Source organism: Protopterus annectens, chromosome 8.part0, assembly GCF_019279795.1.
Source record: "Protopterus annectens isolate FY-2018-M chromosome 8.part0, PAN1.0, whole genome shotgun sequence".
Taxonomy (NCBI): Eukaryota; Metazoa; Chordata; order Ceratodontiformes; family Protopteridae; genus Protopterus; species Protopterus annectens.
In genome coordinates, this window is record NC_056741.1 from 1,887,334,434 (window position 1) to 1,887,354,840 (window position 20,407).

Here is a 20,407-nt window from a genome sequence, read left to right on the forward strand (position 1 = left end):
CATAGTAAGTGGAAACGTTTTTCCTATTGGGCGTAGTCAAAGAATATAGATCCTTTCACTGCTTCCATTCAATCAGTTTTAGACTTTCTAGCCGAACTTTTCCACTCAGGTTCGTCTCCGTCTACCATCAAAGTTCAATTGGCAGCAATATTGAACTTTCATGTTGGAGTCTCAGAGTCCTCCATTATGTCTCACAAACTCTGCAAAGCCTTTTTAAAGGGAGTTTTTCTCCTCAAACCACCTATCAGGGATCCTCCTCCTCAATGGGATCTCAACTTGGCTCTAGCGTCCTTAATTCTTCCCCCCTTTGAACCTGCGGCTTCATGTTCAATGAAGTTACTATCTTGGAAAACACTCTTTTTAGTAGCTATCACTTCAGCTAGAAGAGTCTCTGAACTCCATGCTCTGTGTAGTCGACCCCCTTATCTTTTGTTTCATAAGGATAGGGTGTCCTTACGTACTAACCCGTCCTTTTTGCCTAAGGTAGCTTCACTGGCAAATTTGAATCAAACCATTGATGTTCCTGTGTTCTTCCCTAATTATTCGAACAGGTCTGAACAAAAATTACATTGCTTAGACGTTCATCGCCAACTTAGGTACTATTTAGACAGGACCAAACAATTCAGGAAGTCTGATCAACTGTTTGTTTCTTATGCAGAAGGTAGAATGGGCCTTCCAGTTTCTAAAGTATCTCTCTCTAGATGGCTTACTTCATTGATTACCCTTGTGTATGAGATCAGACATCAACAGTTGCCATCCAAACCCAGGGCTCATTCAACTAGAGCTTTAGCCACATCTATAGCTTTCCAAGATAGGCTGCCTATTGATTCGATTTGTTCTGCAGCTACTTGGGCTTCTCCCCATACCTTCATTTCTCATTATAAGTTGGACTTGGCCTCTAGGGACCGAGACAACTTTGGTTCCACTGTACTCAAGAGTCTGTTCCGATAGGCCACCCGGGACAAGGTGCTGGGGACGCGGTCCCATCCAGCAAGAATGAAGGCGAGACAGACAACTTAACATTTAGAAGTTATGTACCTACCATAACATTCCATGTTAGTTGTCTTCTTCTCGCCTTCTTTCTTGCGTCCCACCCTCCTTCCCCCTAGCCTGGACAGACCTAGAGGAGTTTGTTTTGTTCCTTTTATGGAATTTCCTTGCTGGGCTTAGCTTTCAAACGAGATCTGAGGAGTTACCGCCTAGCATTGTGGGATATAGGGGAGCCTCGAGCCGGTGGAACTAGCTCTCGAGCTTTTAGAGTGGCCGAGTCGGAGCCGAGGATCTGCTCCAAACCCATCCAGCAAGAAAGAAGGCGAGAAGAAGACAACTAACATGGAACATTATGGTAGGTGCATAACTTCTAATTATACAATGTTCTGCTATGTCTGTGTATCTATATGTGTTTAATTGTATACTGTATATTTGTATTTTATTATGCAATTTGTTCAGTGTATAATGTACACTGATTGTTACTTCTTTGGAGCTTTTCTTCCTGGGCCTCTGTTGAAAGGGGGCTTCCAATGCATTGTTACTTCTCTTGAGCTTTTCTCTCTGGGCTTTTGCTAAAAGGGGTTTCCAACCCATTCTGACTTTCCCAGTAAGCAAATGCAAATAAACAAATCAATACATCTTAATGATTTATCAATAAAACACACTCTGTGCACAGAGCATGTTTTAATCAGTAATGTGAGCTCCACAGATAAAGCTGTTTCACATTTTGAGAAGCATTGTTACACATTAGAAAACTGAAAGTTAAGAGATCTGGTAAGTGGTATCCCGTCTTCTTTTTCATTGGTGAATACCAGTTAAGAATTGTTCATTCAAAATTCTCTCCTCTCCCAAGGCTTTTTCATAATTCTGACCTTCTCAAACCAATTTACCTAATTCCCTGCCTGTCTTCTTTCTATCTTCCACATACAGAAAAAAAATTGTTTTTCTTTCTTAATTCTTGCTGCCATCTGCCTTAATTTCTCTGTGCAACCTCCTGTTGTGCTTTGATGCCTAGTTTCTGACTTCTGCATAGCTTTTCTAATTGTCTTCCCCCTTGTTCTTATATTCCCTATGTTTCTACTTCTTATAGCTTTTTTAACTTCCCTATAGAACCATGCTGGTGTCTTTCTACTCTTTGCCTTTGCTAAGTGTACATCATGTTTTTTTGTTTTACCCAAGAATAGCTCCCTTTTTAACAAACCATAGGTTCAAAGTTCTCTATGACTGTAGGTTCATAGGAGGTTATTAGGCTAGCAGTCCTAGAGCCTTTACAAGCCTAGCCGTGTTAATCCCAAGTATCCCCATTTGTTCTTTTTTGGGTTGTTCACAGAACAAATTTATGAACAGAGGAGGTATGTGGTCAATACCGGCTACCCCTGTCCATGAGGGCCATAGGTGCCACCCAGGGGTGAGTTTTCAGTCTCCCATCCAATTATCTGGGTTGCATTTGAATAGGGTCAGTCAGGAGCTCTGTTTTACATGAATAGGGAGTCTATTCCAGAGAAGCATTAGTCTTTGGGAGACATATCTCTTGCTCCAGCATGATCTGTTAATGTCACAAACTAGGTTGAGATCCCTAGAGTGAGTGGCTCTTGAGTCATTTGACTTGCAGATGTGCAGCATTTCCATTAGGCAGGATTGGAGATTACCCTATAGGCCAGGCACAAGTCACCTGTCAGCAGCCTATAAGATACAGAGTAAGGTGACAGAGCTTTCACCCTCTCCATGTAAGTCATGGTTTGGAGTCCCTGTATTTTCTTAGTGACAAACCTCTGAGGTCTCTCCAGCTGCTGCAGGTGACTGATGAGGTACATGCAAAAGGGCATATGCTTTCCTATGATATCCCATTACCCTTAACTGTAAACTCCTCTGTTTCCCAACATTTGATTCCATGTAATCCCAGATGTTCTTTTTTTTTCTGAACAGTCTTGTTTGTTTTTCCTTGTTCAGCAAGGATCACCCTTGTAACATTTAGTATATTGTACTACAGACAGATTCAGTATGAGATTAATTGTTGCCAGTTTCATCAGCTATCACATTTAAACTGTGCAGCAGTATGCAGGAAACAATGCCGGGTGATAGTGATATAAGACTAGAGGCTGAAGGTGCAACTATTTTAAAGATATACATTCGTATAATATATCTCTGTTTTCAAAAACGACTTTCCCATTTTTTAACAAGAAACTTCTTTATCAAATTATTATTTATAACATAGCTAAGCATACATTTATATAAATGAAACACACCATATTGACATATTTGTAGTTGCAAATATTGCACAGCACATATAATCTTCTATAAAGTACATAGTTCATTAAACTCCTGCCTTCCCTTAAACCTCATTCCTCCTCTAAAAGATTATTCTGCATGTATTGTTCCCACAATGCCCATGGTAGTGCAAAATATAAAAATAGATGTTTGTATATTTACATATGCACGTCTTTACAATCATACAACTATCATATCCACTAATTATAGACATGTATATATACACACTTTCTTTACTGTTTTTTGCTAATACTTGTTAAGCAGATTTTTGTGCATTGTAATGCTTTTAGTGTGTGCACATTGAAATGAAAATGTCTCCATTCATTTCTATATAATGTGTCGCTAAAACTTGTGATGTATAATGTTTATTATCTAAACTGTTCTTATCTTTCCCTACCAATTTAATGTAAACTATTGTTTATTCATATTGTATCTCTTACACTTGAGCTCTTTCTAATGTTTTTGTATTCTCTTTACCTCCATTGTTCATGTGCCATGTTTGAAAAGGGTATCAGAAGTATTGTACTTACACAGTTAAATCAATAAATAAATAGAAAAAATAGTATTCACAGATTTCTGTTACTGTAGTTCCAACATTTTGCATCCGGTATAAAGGCAGAAAATTAATTTAGTACAGTAGCGTCAATGAATCAGTACTGTTAACCTATTTCATATTTTTCAGTATTTGGAACTATCTAGCTGGCTTTCTAAGCAATTTTCCAAAGCTTGAATACTTAAAGGACATTGTGATTTGCACTTCTGATGCTGATGTTCTAAGAATATTACATAACTAGTTTCTATTCAGTGTAGATGTTCTGGATCTGGATGAATTGTCAAGTGTTTCCTTGTAGAAATTCCAGTTAGAACAGCACTTTGTGTTTATCTCTGTGAACACTTCAGGCAAGGAGGCTTGAAAAACAGTCACTGTACTCAATTCAGTCACTGTGAAACATACATCTCCATTTCCTCCTCAACAGTTTCACATCCTTATTGCAAAAAAAAAAAAAAAAAAACAAGGCCTGGACACATCTTTAGAAAACTTTGCTGCATTTTTACTGTGTTCCCTGTCTGGCAGAAGAAGTGCATCTTGTTCTCAGATCGTAGCAATACTTTTGTCTAGATTGGTTTTGTTTTGGTCCCTCTTGCATTTGAAACAAAGTTTCAGGTGTTAATACAGAAGTATGGTAGATAGGTATTGTACTGTGTAACCTATAACTCACAAGTAATTGAAGTGCAGATACATCCACACCTTGCAATGGAATATATATGCATGTCAGTAAAGGTAAGTTATATCAAAAAAGCAGGCACTGTTTCCAGCTCCGTGGCAAAATGGGATAAAGCAGGCTTCCTGGAGGACCTGAGCTGGGAGAGAGAAGAATAATGAAGTAGAACCTACTTGCCCCTCTTTGTGGGGAGGTGGAAGGGCACATTCTTGGGGTACAGAATGCAATTAAAATCCCTGCTAAGAAGCAAGGATTACTTGAGGCACTTGCCTTCAAGGGGATGGCTATAGAAGTGAGCACCTCTCATTGAAGTGGGAAGCATATTGCTCATGTGCTTGGTCACAAATCATATTTACTCAAACATGCTGGCTGACATTGACACTTGCTCATAATTTTCTGGAGTTATGTACTTGCTTATGGATGGTCCTAGTATTAGTGCAACTCTGAAAATGTTCAGGTCTGACACTGGATTATCAGTGGTTGTTCAACCTCTGAGAAACAGTGAACTCTGAAGGAGAACAATAGCATTTGGTGGGTGTAGGCCCCCCCCCCATGGGAGTTCAAGACAGCTTTCCCCAATAAAATGTGTATTTATTTTGTCATACTTGCTTGTAGTGACTTATTTGTCCTGGATTTCTTGTATCTCCACAAGTCCAATATCTCCACCAATAGTAAAACTAGATTCACCAGTACTAGAACTAGGGACATAAACTTTCACCAGCAGATACATTAAACATGGTAGAAGGACAGGTTTTTTACTCAATGTCTCCTAAACCTCTGAAATAAACTTACCCTGCATATTGAGTAGTGCAACTCAATATCTTCTCTTAACCATAACCTCAGTGATCAAATGGGTATCATCAAATTTACTCCAGGATTGACCAGTGTGGCCCTTTTGGAGAATGGAGGTTTGACCAGAGGGGAGGTGCTGACATGGCATGAATGGTCCCAAGCCTCATTATCCTTGGAGTATGTATGAATCAAATGTATGAATCTATGATAACAATTCAACTACATATAAGCTGCACTCATGCATGTTTTCTTCAACTCTTCTCATTGCTTCAGACTCTCTTAAATCTTGCTTAAGTTGCTCATCATACCACTTTTTCTCCTAATTTTACAGTTTTCTGATGCTGCCAGAAAACAACTGGAATTTTAATTTGAATTCACTCAGTAAATGTAAATGTGCTTGTTGCAAGCAAATGGTGAGTAAAGGTTTCCCCCACTCAGAGGCTCTGTTGGCTATGTCTGGACCGTAACACTGAATAGGAGCATGTGCTAAATTTGAACAGAACACTAAGATTAGATGGCAAAATGTGTTAAATTCTTTTCTTATATCTCTAGAAAATCTATCCAAGAAATGTTTATTTAGACACCTAAATCCAGAAAAAGTAGGCAAAATGAGAGCAAAATATCCAAATGAGGGCACACTCTCTGAAGTAGAATACACAACTTTCACCAGCAGACTCTCAGGAATCATAAACATCAAACAAGTTTGTTTGAGACTAGTAAAAGTTTTGGGACAATTTCTGTAACCATAAAAAAAATGTGCTATACCACAGGGATATATGTTACACTTGTAGTTTGTTTGTTTTTTCAGTTTAATGATTTAATCGATTTTGGGCTGCTATTTTTTTTTTTGTTCTGTGACCTTCTTTGCAATCACCATATCAGTGCTTTCAGTGCCTCCATTGATAAGTACACCCAGAAAAAGGTACCAACCTATGACCAACCTGGAATGGTCCTGGAAATCCAGAAGGTGGAAAGAACAGAAGCTTTCATAATGGAAGAGACTTCTGTTGTCTCAACTAGTAAGGTTTAAGCTCTGCCATAGTAAATAGGTAGTTTTTCATCTTTTTGCCACACACTGTAGGTTATAAACTGTTGACACATGAACCTCTGGCTCTGATGTCCCCTTCAGAGACCAGCACACCTCTGTTTTAGAGCTGAGGATAGAAATCCTTCAAAGAAGTGTCTCTGATTCCAAAAGCAGAATAGATTCTTTTTTTAGGATCTTGAGGACTGTTCGCCTCACTGTCTGCGCTACTCCATGAGATGTAACTTTTAATAAAATAATGAAAAATATGGGATAAACCTTAAACTGTCCAACCACAGAAATCTCTTCTCCAAAAGAGGTACTAGGAGATGCTTAGATTAGAGTGTGTATTCGCCTCATTTTTAAAATTTTACAAGATCCTTAGCATCATAACACTTTACATCCAGATACGCACGTCAGCACACACAGATTTCTGATGCGCTATGTAAATGTAATCCGGGAGCTCTGACTTGTTTTACAAATTAAAAGCTGATCCCTTAAGTTTGGCATTGCCATCTACTTGGAGAGATGAAGATTCGCTTCCACTATGGACTCCTTTTCTGGGAAAAGATTAACATCCAGCACTTTAGTTCCCATGTTGTATAAAAGTTTAGTTCTGGAATAAATTCTCTTTAATGAGAGATGCCAGATTTAAAGGAAAATGATAACATACAACTTTCGGTAAATTTTACAGAAAAAGAATAATAATAGGAATACCAGTATCTAAATGTCCCTCTGATTGTAGATGAGAACACTGGTGCAGCAATAATTGTAATGTTAATTAGAAGGCATGCTAAGCGGAAGATGACAAACTTACCACAAGGTATGAATCCATTGATTCTGGACCTCCCTAAATGTAAGCTGTTTGGCAAAAAGACTACTGCTCTGTTAAAATGTCTGTCTAATAGTGATAAACTCCCAAGATTATCACAGAACTTCTGTCACCCAGAAGTGGCAATTTCTTATAGAAACTAAACACCCTTGAAAAAGACAGCTATGAAGAAAATCTAAACCTGTTCCGCAACCTTACTTAAGTAAACATGCTACTAGAAATCAGATTTTTTTTCTTCCGTTCAGTCACTGGGAAGAAGGAAGTAATACTACTTTATTATCTTTATTCTGTGGAGTATCTTCAGTCAAGATTCTACCTTTATTATATTACATTAATGTTTTACCAACTTCCTTGCTGTGTGAAAGGCATTTATGTTACCTCTGTATATTTACAAACATATAAAATGCCAACAAATTTTCAACTGAAATTTCCACAGTTAATCTTTATTAGATGCAAAATCCCTTTCAGATGAAGCGATATTTATATACCTGTGCCTGCTCTAGCTAGTGAATAGCAGTGTTTTTATACATTTATATTTTACGAAGATCACAATGTTTATAATGTACATAAACAAGATCGCTATAGCTCCTTTTTTCATATTGTGCATAATATTATATACTAAATTAAAAAAATATATTTTTTCTAGTGCAGAGAGTTTCATGTGAGTCTCTGAGATATATATATTTAGCACATCTACTGCTATGTTTTCATTACTTTTGTATGTATGTATGTATGTATATATGTATGCATGTGTGTATATATGTATATGGTATTGGTGAAAATAATCGAAACTCCCGAATGTCGATATCTGTTTGGTGGATGAAGGAGATAAAAAAACTAAACGAAATATCTATGGATGAAGGAGATAATTGACAGGTGTGCGAGAGTGACAGTCTCTGGGCTTAGGGAATATGCCCCTTCCCTGAGGACTGTACAATCTCAGAATTAGAATATATAATTAGCAGGGGAGTACAACCATCCATATGGTGGTTGCTGGGATCTTGTCCTGCGACAAAAATATGTTTTTTCTTTTTTTTTAACTTTTGTTTGCATGCAGCAAGGATTTTCTTTGTACATGCATAGTGGACTGTCAAAGTTTTCATTGTCGACCTTTTGTGGTCAACATTAGTGATGTCAACATTTGGATATTTTGATCAATGTAAGTTTACACACGCATGCGCACGCACGCACACACACGCACACACACACACACACACACACACACACACACACACACGCATATATATATATATATATATATCTATATATATATATATATATATAATTTTTTTTTTTTATAGCCCTGCATTTGTTGCCCGAAACCTTTCTTGGCTAACATGTACTGAAGGTCTTATACAGTCTCATAACTGTGTGTGAGATATCTTGCAGAGTTAAAGTTCATTGATACTTATTTTTGTCTTAAAATATTTAGGAAGACTTTTATTAAGCATTCTGTTTAACATACTTATGTTAACTACACTAGCTGGTCACCATTATTACATTAACCTTATAAGGTTATACATCAGCTGTGTACCTTCAGTGGTCCTCCATAATTACCATTGTAAGTCTTATTTGCTTTATGTATGTGGACTGAACACAAGACACATTCAGGTTCCAGCAGTTCCTAATATTTTTTTCTTACTTTGAAATATTGCATTAATATATATATATATATATATATATATATATATATATATATATATATATATATATATATATATATATATATATATGGAGCCTCTTGTACTTTTTTGTAGATGTAAAACTCAGAATGTTTTTAGTTATTTCCAACGCTTACAAGAAAGTATCACTTGAAATGTTATATTTCTTACCAGACAATATTCTACTTCTTATTTATTTTAGAGTTTTATTACATCAGTATCAGTTGTGCATCATACTTTCAGATGTTCATCATATTGACCACTGCTGCAGTAACCTTAACTATATGGTTTATATCTTGCCAAGAAAATAGCCATCCAGCTTCCAAAACTTCAGGGCACCTTCCACATGCCCAAACTGTCATACACCTCAAGCTGAGCTGATTAAAAGTCTAGTTTGGTTGAGAAGCCCTTCAGCGCTTTACTGTCACTGAAGAGTGTGTTCCTTGAGGCTTTTGACAACTGATGGTCAGCTTATTCTTTCCTTGGCTGGGCAGATAAATTCCCTTTCGGAAAAAAACTTCCATTTTCTTAATTTTGTTGATGTTTTATTACTTGCCTCTTCAGGAGAAGTTATTTTAAAGCTAGATGTAGTGCTTATTTTTTCTATCAGTTTAAAAGTGGTGTAAAGTAACTGAAATTTTTCCTTTGGGAAATTGTGTTTATTTTACTTTTGTGGTGCTGGCAAAGTGTTTTAAAGTGCTTTTTTTAAAGAGTTTTTCTGCCAAAAGTTTTTAGTGGACTGGTAGTATTTATCAGCAATTGTTGCTTGTCTTCCCTGGGAAACAGGCACTATTTTCATCTTGATCATGGAACAGACTACTGGTCCTACAGTCAGCAATTCTTCCAGCCACAAAAAGAAAAATTAAGCAAATAATCTTTGCTACCAAAGCATGCTATCAACTTGCTTCGGCCCCAGGCGAGTGACTCTGCACTGGCCATTTGTTGTACCTCAGACCACTCATCTTTTACCTCTGAGCCCTCCGATGCTGCATCTACAACTACTATGGACTGGGGGATAGCCACGTCCTCTGCAGCTGTTGGTGGTCCCCTCAGTGGCAAGGGAGAGTCATTCTTGTCAGTCCTGACAGAGAACAGGGAATCCCTGTAGTGTCAGAATGCTGTGCCTCTCCCTGGGGAAGCTGCTGCCATTAATAACACAGTTAGCCCTATTTTTCTTGTCAAAAAGAAATCGGAAAACAAGCATGAATCTACTTCTCCTCAATTTTCTTTGGTTAAGAGTAGCTTACTGGGTCTGGCTGAGGATTTAATTTAAGCTGTTGATCCTTCTTGTAAAGCAGTTTCTGGTAAAAGAAAAAGGGAGTCCTTTTTATTCAAGAAACTCAAGATTCTGAATCTGAACATCTGAATCTGAAAGATCTGAAAATCTGAATCTCAATCTGAAAGACAAACTTTATTTATTGAAAAATGGGTAAGTGCTTTCACAGCCAAAGAAATGCTTCTTCAGACCATATCAAAACCATTAAAATTAATTAATTTAAATCACAAAAACTCTATGTGGTTACTGTCAGTCACTGGTTAGCAAACATTATATAATAGTAAAGAAAACAATGGCTGCATTAAAACATGTAAAAATGAAAACTCAGATTAGAAAAATTAGAAAAATATTTAACTTCAGACATTCATTTTGACTAAAATAAAATTTACTAAAACCTTCAGTTTGATATCAGTCATTCAACTAAAAACTTAACACTCTTCACTACATGATGGCACTGATGGACCCATTTCCATACCCATACAGCATGATGTACCATGTTGTCAAGGCAACATAGCATAAACAATTCTGACTTTAAAGCAAGTTTTTTTCAAAGTTTAGAAATCTCACTTGTGTGAGAGATCTATTACACAAGCTGATATTGCAAGAAAACATTCAAAAGTTTTTCTTTGCTCCTGCACACAGGATTGTGTTTCTGGGATGTCAGCTAGACAACTCAAGTCAAACAGCATTTCATCCACAGGAAAAAGTAGATCCTTATCTAGATGTATTTCTCAGGTTTTCCACTCAGACCTCGGTCACTGCAAGGGAATAACTCAGGATTTGGGGTCTCATGCCATCCATGATTCTCGTGATAACCCCCCGCAAGACTCCACATGAGAAATCTCTTTGGTCCCAACATCAACATCTTTCATCTTTCAAATCACAGTGCTGGGATTTGGCAGAAAATAAATCTTTTGGTGGAGACAACAGATATCCTTAAATCTAAGTCTTCCCTTCTCCTTCCCTGCTCCAAAGCAGTTAGTTATCACATATGCTTCAGACTGTTTCATCAAGGCACTCAGCTCTTTGAACCATCTTTGGTCTCTTGGACTTCTTCAAGTAGTTACAGACTTGTATTTCAACAAGCAAGGGGGAACCAGATTTTACCCCTTTGCAGACTAGCTTGGTATATAGCTTCACAGTACAATCTCACTCTACAAGCATCCTATATTCCGTCATAGCAACATTTCTTGCAGGACTAGGGCAGACCCTCTCAAATGAAAGCTAGATCAGGGGGTCTTTGAAGATTTGATCTATCTGTGGGGAGTTCCTCAAGTAGACCTCTTTGCCTCCTCTTTGAACAACCAATTGGAAAGATTCTGTTTTTGGATTCCATTCACGATGGCAATTCAAGGCCAGAAATGTTCCTGTATGTTTTCCCACCCTTTCCACTAAGATCCAATGTACTTCTGAAGACTCAGAAGGAACCCCCCTGATCACTGTGATGACTACCTTCTGGCCCAGGCAGCCATGGTTTTCCCTTTTTTGGAAATGGCCAGGGCAATTACCACAATTTTCCTGAAAGACTAGATCTACTCACTCAAGAAAAGGGGGTTTTGGTACACCCTGACATCACTCTACTTCAGTTGACTGCCTTGCTGATAAGGTCTTAATTCCTTTAGGCTCCTGCATACTGAGGATATGCAGCAGGTAATAATGGAGACAAGAAAGCCTGTTACTACAAAATCATACATTAGCAAATGGAAAAGATTTTCTAGTTGGTACCAACAGCATAACCAGTACCCATTCAGGGCTAGTTGTTCTCTGGTTCTACAGTAGTTGTGTGATTTACATTCCTATGCCTTTTCTTATTCCTCTATCCATGTTCATTTATCAAATATTTCAGCATGCTTGCCCATGGATCCTCCTCTTTCAATGCAGACTCACATCAAAATGTTCTTGAAAGTGTTTTGCATGATAGACCTCCAAGGAAACCAGTATCCCCTTCTTGAGATCTTAATTTTGCATTAGAGAAGCTAACACTTATTATATTTGAACTAGCTAATCTGGCTGACTTGAGGTTTTTAACATGGAAAACAGTTTTACTGATTGCTCTGACCTCTGCAAGAAGGGTATCTGAGTTGCAGGCTCTTACAGTGAGTCAACCCTATCTCATTTTCTGTAGGGACAGGGTTCTTTGGAACTAATCCTTCTTTTATCCCTAAAGTGGTATCCATGTTTACTTTAATCCAAACTATATATCACCCTGTTTTCTTTCCTGAACATAAAAATATGAGAGAGAGGATACACCATACCTTCAATGTCCACAGACAACTCAGGTACTATGTTGACAGAACTAAATCTTTCAGATATTCAGATCAATTGTTCATTTCTTGTGAAGGTAAAAAGAATGGGCAACCTGTGTCAAAACAGACTATTTCCAAGTGGTTGTCTAAGGCTATTACCTTTTATTCTAGGCAAGGTTATGGCCCACTCTACTAGGGCCTTGGCTTCATTTATGGCTTTTTGGAAATGGTTGGATTGCAGATGTATTCTAGAAGCTACTACTTGGTCTTCTTTACGTACTTTTACAAAACATTATAAGCTTAATTCCTTCTCCAGGTCTTGATCAAGGACCATTTTCTAAGGGCTCCTGACCTCTTCTCCTTTGACCTCCCAAATATAGTTAGCTAAGTTAATTTGCACATATAGCTAAGACTACTGCAGAAATGATCCATATGAGGAACATAGTAGTACCGCTGTGCAAGTAAAACTTAAAATAACAATAGCTGTTCAAATGATCTTTACTGTAGTAGCCACTCCCTCCCCCACCCCACCCCCATGGTTTTGATGTGTTTTTTATGCTAGGGTGTGGACATTTATTTTTTGTTGTTCCTAAGATTGCCTTATCAGGGCTCAGCCTCCCTCTCTGTGCTAGCAAGAAAGCTCTGAAGTGCTTCACTCCCAAACTTGTCTTTTAGTTAGCTCAGCTCGAGCTGCCTGACAGTTTGGGTACCTGGAAGATGCCCTGAAGCTTTAGAAGCTGGATGGTTGTTATATCCTTGGCAGGATATAATCCATATGGCTAAGGTTACTGCAGCAGTGATCACTGAAACATCTGCTGTTATGGCAAAGTTTAGTTACATAACCGTATTTTACTTACTTTCTTTCAGTATGAATTACCAAATTGTGGGCAGTGTCCTACTTTTTATTTATTCAGTTAAGACTTGCAGTATTTTATCAGACTGTAGTCCTATTTGGGGCATATTTGACTACACCATCTGTTGATGCTGCACTCCTAAACTGTCATCTCTCAAAATTCTGGTACTGGTTTACAATTCTGCGTAAATGTTATGCTGTACTGAGCAGCACTTTCTGTTTATTACTAACGGATACGTTATATGTGATTATGCATAATGGATTTGAATTTTTACAGGAATATGATAACTTGTATTTGTATCAAATCAGCTGCAGGGAGTCAAAAAATATTGTATTACCATATTTACTGACAAGATGTTTTTCTTTAGTTAAATTTATAAGCCTGAGTGAATTCCAACATCTATAACAGTATCTGGCAGTTTTTTCTTATTTTTATATAGTTTTATTCTTTTCCAAACAAATGCATACGTAATACAGATACACACATCTACCATTTATTGCATATTAATGTTTTATCTTATTGGACATGGCACTGAACTGGATCTCATTTGTAGTTATGGGATACGGGATAGTGGGTGATTCATGTTGCTGGTTTAGTTCACATATCTTTACTTATGTCTTGAATTTAGTAAGATATCTAAGCTATAGATTATACAGTTACTTAACAGAGATATTTGAATGTCACAAGTCTGCATCCTTGAAAGGAATGCAGGCTCAAACAAAACAAAACAAAAGGAATAAGTTGCAATGCAGCTTCTATATAGTTTTTTTATGCAGCCTTTATCAATACCTCCCAGGTGTGAGATCTGCACTGATGCATCGGAGGAAGGGGGCAATTCCGATTTTAGAATTTCTGACCAGAAAACGAGACACTGGAAGGTATGTTATCCTAAACAGTATAATTTATTCCTACAGTAAACTCTGCTCAGAGACCTACAGTAAGTATGTTGAACACAAATGTACTTTTCTGGTCTTTGAAAGCAATTTTAGTTTCAGAGCTATGAAAGAAGCATGTATTAAGCAAAAAACCCAAAGGATAATGTCTAACTATATTACGTAACCTACTTTACTCATCCTGTATTTTTTTTCATTTTCAGGACCATTCATTTTGTGATACAATGTCTAATAAAGGTAGTGTTATTGCATGTGATAAACCAACAAATATGCAAGATAGAAAAAGGAGGACAATCCCAAATGAGGTTAAAACAAGTACAGATATGGCACATCCACCAAATAAAAGGATACATGCTTTTAAAATTGAACATCAACCTTCTAAGAGTCCTGTTTTTGATATGGATCAGATTAATGTCCTCTGTACTTCTAGAAATCAGCATAAAAAAGCAGACAAATATGTAAATTCTGAATATTCATTATCTATTTGCTCCCCAATTCAGAAATTGATTTCTTTAGTTCATGGATGGGATATGGCCACTACAAAAAAATACAGAACCCAGGGCTTGGATGTAGCCAGTGATATATCCTATAAAGAAATATTGCTGGGCAGTTCAGTGAACATGGCCAAAGCTAGTGATGGCACTACTTTTTCTGAAAAAAGAAGAGCTCCTGTTGAAGAAGTTCAGAATGCAGCACAAAGTACTTTTACTGAAAGCAGCAAAGTTTGGTACTATAGACTTAGCCAGAGTGATCCCACATTATATGTTTTCAGTTCTGCTGAAAGGAGGCGCCTGCATTGTAAACCTAAGATGAAGTCAGCATTCAGTGATTCTTTAAATAAGAAACATCATCAAAGATGTACAGTTCATGAAGTTTCAGATAATGCCATTTTACATGGTAAGTAAAAAGAGATTTAAGAAATCTTATATATTCTTAGTGTATGGAGTATTCAATCACAGTTTTAACTACTTTAGTATTTGCTCTGGTATCCAGAAGTATCAGGCAAAAATTACCTATCATCACAGCTTACAGTTCAAATATACTTTTATAAAAATGTGAAAACCATATGTACTTTGTGATGTTACTAGTAATCATGCTTATGATTTGTTTTTTAATCTTAACTCTGAATATAAAGTATAACCTCCTGCTGATCACTGTACAGTGTAGACCAAGCATAAAAAACACTTGTCAGGATGACTTCAGTAGAAACTACTTGAAGTGTTTGAGAATATTTGCTGTACAGTGTTCTAAACTTAAGTAGTAGTAAAAAGAAGAGGGGCTCTGCAAGTTTGCCAGTGATACTATAATTCTGTTAAAAGCAGAGTTGTAACTTGTGTTCTAAAACAACAGCAATATTTGGGAAAACTGTAGGAATACAGGATGATATTTCCACCCTTTTGTTCTCCTAACCCTTCTCATGTGGGTTATGCCACTTTCTGAACTTTTTACCACTGCTGAAGTGCAATTACAATTCAAGCAGCAGTGAGGGTAATATCTTAATTTTTCAAAATCACTTTATATCTGCCTGAGCATTTTCTCATTTTACTTAATACTTTTCATGCCTCCACAGACTCAGACACTGTTGTTGCAGACACTGATAGAAAGTACAACTGTTTAAATAAACTTATCATAACAGTAAATGTTTGAATAGATCACTGTTGTAGTAGCATAAGCTATATGGGATGTATCCTGCTAGCATCAGAGCAGTTAGCAAGTTTCCAAAGCTTTAGGGCACCTTCCTTGCATTCTAGCTACTGAATACATTCAGAACAGCAGTATAAAGTCAGTGTCAAGGGTGCTAAAACATCACAGCTTTCCTGCCTCAGAAGAAGAAGAGCCCCTGGAGAATGGAGAACAGCCTCAGAAAAGCCTGCTCTGGACCTAAAGGAGGAATCCAGTTTGTAATGTTTGGTTATAGTGTGTACAAAGACCAAGTTACTGCCTCTAGTATATTTCTGCAATCCACCCCTTTCCAAAAAGACACAAGAATAGCCAGATCCCTGATAGAATAGGCCCTAAACTTGCTGGAGAATAACAATAAAACAATAACATTAGGCAATAATGTAGTGATTGCCTATTTTGACACAGATTGTCCCTTTTCTTACTTTCATAGAATATAAGTTTTAAAGTTTTTGTTTTACCAGTGTAGTATCCTTGTTCCCTGTGGACATCCATATACAGTAAAATTCTTTCTCCCTCATTTTTAGGCTCTGGAATGAAAACAGAGAGATTCATAGGTTTATAGGCATTTACTAGACTAATGACTTCAAGGGCCTTTTTAAGCCTAGCATCCCAAATCTCTGACAAGTTCTGCTATGCCTTGGACTTCCAAGATGGCTGAACATTGAGTAACAGCTTAATTTCAGCTCTCCCAGTGTGAAAACAGAAACTCAGAAGACAGAGCCAATAAACTCATATTTTGGGGTAAATTTCAGTAACTGGTTGTAAGTGCACTGCCTGGATGGCAGCAAAAAAGAAATTCAGAGAACCTGAAAGAAAACAAATCTCAAAATGTGAGGAAAAAACACTGTCTGGGTAGAATTCTATGTCTATTCAGCAAAAAGCAGTACAAGCTCTAGCTTTGATGCAAGACACATCTTCCAGTAACCTAGAGGAAAAATAAGTCAAATGTACTGATTAAAATAAATAAAACAACGAAAGAGTATATCAGCTCAGATAAAAGGCTGGAAAATATGGAGGATGCTTTAAAAACATATTCATATGAGGTGATAAAACGGAAAAAAAAACAGAGGACATAATAAAGAAAAGGCTGGCTGAATGTGAGATTGCTGAATAAGAGATGTTTCAAAAATTAATAGAATTAGAAGACATAAGGAAAACCTGAGATTTTCTGCTGTACCAGAGAAGTTGGAAGAAGTTAATTTTATGAAAGCATGAATAAGCAACTGGACTGATATTCCACGGTGGGAGTTGTTAATTGAAGGGCACATCATGTGGATGCTCGAAACCTGGCCATGCAAAGCAACCTTGACCTTTAATAGTAAAGATGCAATCCTATCAGCAGAAGGAGTTGATTCTGACAAAACTGTGGCAGAAGGACAAAGTACTAAAAGTGGGAGAAAGAAGAGTGTTTGTGTAAAATGATTGCTCACTGACACCAGACAGAAGAGCAGTAAATTGATTCCACTAATCAGGGAATGTCGAGAAGAAGGCATGAAATTCAAGCTGCTATAGCTATCTATTTTCAGAATATTCATTCATCAGCCACAGGGACAAAATCATTTTTTGATGAATACTAAGGAGGAAATACAAAAGTTTATCCAACAAAAAGTGAGTTATGAAACAGAAGGATATTCTAGTTCTTGTTCTTCTGGTAATAAGGATCACAGAGAGACTGTGCCACTGAAACATTTTCCAGTGTTTCAAAGGAAAATGCTTGAGAAACAGAAAACAAGCATAAGACTTGAAGAACTGGGAGTACATTAGAAATTAAGCAGATACTGGATTTGAGAGATGGAGCTCAACATGAATAAAAATAAATGTGGGATTACAAAGTAATAATTATATTTGTGAAACATGACAGAACAACAACAAATCCTGGAAATATTGGATTTTTGGATTTTTTTTGACTGTTAAATTTGTAGGGGACTCTAAATCTTATGTCTTACATGCCATTAGTGTTTGGAAGAACATTTAGGAGGGGGAAGAGGAAGGAAAGAGTTAACTGTATGTAAACAGAATGTTCTTAATAGTAGTGTTTTTATAATGCATGATATAATCTGCATGATATAAAGTAAAGTTTTCTCAGTTATATTCAAATGTAAAGGGGATACTAAAATAAACAGATACCCCTGTTTTAAATTGTCCTTCTTTTTTTCTTTCTCCTTGTTCATTTTAAGAAATGTAGGTACTGCAGTGTAAAAGAAGAAAGGTCTGGTCAAAGGAGCAGGATACAAGAAAAAACTTGATGTTTTTTCTTTCACTCTTGCATAGGGGAATGACTGGATTATGTCCATTGGCTTGGTCTAGTAACAAGTTTTAAGAGAAAGCAAATAAATAAAAAAGAACATTGTCTGCAAACAAATGAGTGCTTGTAGAAGCAACTTTGTATCTGGTTCTCTTGTCTCCATGGAGACAATCTGATAATGAGCAATAAAAACATAATACTTATTTCTTTCAATAGCTAAGAGCTAATGTTTTCTGAAAGCATTCAAGTGTTTTCCCAAATTTGGGAGAGTAATAAAGATAAGATAAAACCAAACAGTACTTAACAGAAGTGCCTGCTGCAACATGCGTCTTAGCATTCTTAACCTTTCTTTTAGGTTAACCCAAGATTATGAGTGTGGCTGTCAGTTTGGGTCAGATGTTTCCATTGTACATAGTTTTGTGTGTTAGTATTAAGTTAATAGGTTTTAGGTCAGTATTGGAGATGTGTTTATTTTTTGTTTGAGGGCTTTCAATAAAACAAAAAGTTTTGTAAGATGTGACATCGACTCAAATGGATATTACAAGAAACAACTGTATAAAATATCAACCTAACAAACATTAGTGTATGCATATAACACAAAAGCTGGAACAAGACACTTAAAAAAGCTGTTACACATCAAAGGTGGGAATAATAACTTTTTAACATAATGAGACACTGGTGCTTTCCTGCCTACTGTTGAAAAGAGATGAATTTAACTGATGGGCAGTGGAAATTATTCACGATTTACTAGAGAAGATAGAAATTTCTTCTGAAAATATAGCTAGAGAGTGGGATAAAATTAAAGTGGAGGGAGTTTAAAAATAAGGTGGAAATGAAAGAAAGAGAAATATGGTTAATGTGGAAATGAAAGAAAGATAAACACGGTTAAGAAGTAAGAATTATTTATAGGGACTGACAAAGGTTGAAGTATTGCAGAGTAGGGGGAATCTCACAGAACAAGAAAAGGAGCAATTGCAGAATGCTAGACAGAAAACAATGGATATCCTTGATAATGTGCATGAGTTTAGAAAGATTGCTCTTAAGCAACTGTTTTTTGATAAAAACTCCAGAGCACAAAAACTTGTAACACAACAACTCAGGCAACAGAAAGCAGAAAGGGTTGTCACCAAACTGAGGGAGCCTATAACATAGAAGATAACAAGAGATTCAGTAGAAGTACTAGAAATAGTTCAAAATTTTACAAAAGTCTGTATAAAGGAGGGCAATATGGAAATCAAGAAAAAGTACAAATGGAAATGTTTATGAAAGAATTAAATATGTCAAGGTTATAAGCAGATGAGTCTCAATTACTAGCAGTTAGGATAGGAGGAGATGAGATAAAAATGGTGATGAATAACCAATCAACAGGAAAATGCCCAGGAATAGATGGTATTCCTGTACAAGTTTGGAAGCTAGGGAGAAAAATGATAAAGATCTGGAAGATTTTATTTAACAGTATTTTAAGAGGAGGAGGAGCACCAACATGCTAGAAGAAAGCACTGGTAGCTGTAATACCTAAAGGGGGTAACGACCCATCAGATCCAGCTTCATACAGTCCCATTTCAGTCATAACAATGGTTATAAAGTGTTTATGTCTATATTGACTAAAAGAATGGAAAAGGTGATGCCAAAACTGATAGATATGGATCACTATGATTTTGGGAGGTAAACATTTGACAACATTAACAGAACATTAATGATCCAGAGGGGAGCAGAATGTATGAAAATACCACTGCTGTTGGTAGGTCTTTTTTTTAAACAAGAACCATTTTTATTAAATTATCATGTATAACATAGGCAGTCATACATTTATTTAAATTAGAACAAACCATACTGATATAATTTTAGTTGCAAACATTATACATCACTTATGATCTATCCAGTCATTGTCAGTCAGACATAAGTCTTTCAAATCCTGCCTTCTTTTAAACTTAGTACCTCCTCTGCATGTATTGTTCTCACAATTCAAAAATTGTCTTTGTACTTTGCTCCTACTCTTTTCTAAAGATCTTAATTCCAGTTGTTTTATCTCTGTTGCTATATTCACTACTTCTAGTAAAGTTGGTTTAGACTTTCCCCCGGATTCACGAATGGCTTTCTGTGGAGGAACAATGTAGCCACTCCTGCATGGAAAATGGCCACTTTGCGATCCCGGTACGATCCACGAGTGGCCCTGCATTGTTCCTGCATGAAGAGCTGTGCTGGATGCAAATCACCTCATCTGCTGGTAAAAAACATGCAAATGAGGTGATTTTGCAATCCAAGAAGCTGGCAGGACTCAGTGCAGGAACAGTGTCAGAGCAGAAATGTATTCAGTTAGTAACTGAATACATTTCTGTATCTGAACAAACGGATGCAGGACAGCTTGTGGAAAGCATGTATTACAGTCAAACACACATGCCAATGGCCAAATATAAGGC

At 36.8% G+C, this 20,407-nt stretch overlaps 1 protein-coding gene across 1 annotated transcript in view; it reads left to right on the forward strand.

The window, feature by feature from the left end:
• The window catches only part of KCTD19 (potassium channel tetramerization domain containing 19), a 955,229-nt gene that overhangs the window by 737,989 nt on the left and 196,833 nt on the right, over positions 1-20,407 (forward strand). Inside the window, 1 exon segment of the mRNA XM_044079536.1 lies at positions 14,263-14,956. Within this exon segment, the coding sequence (XP_043935471.1) occupies positions 14,263-14,956 (694 nt within the window).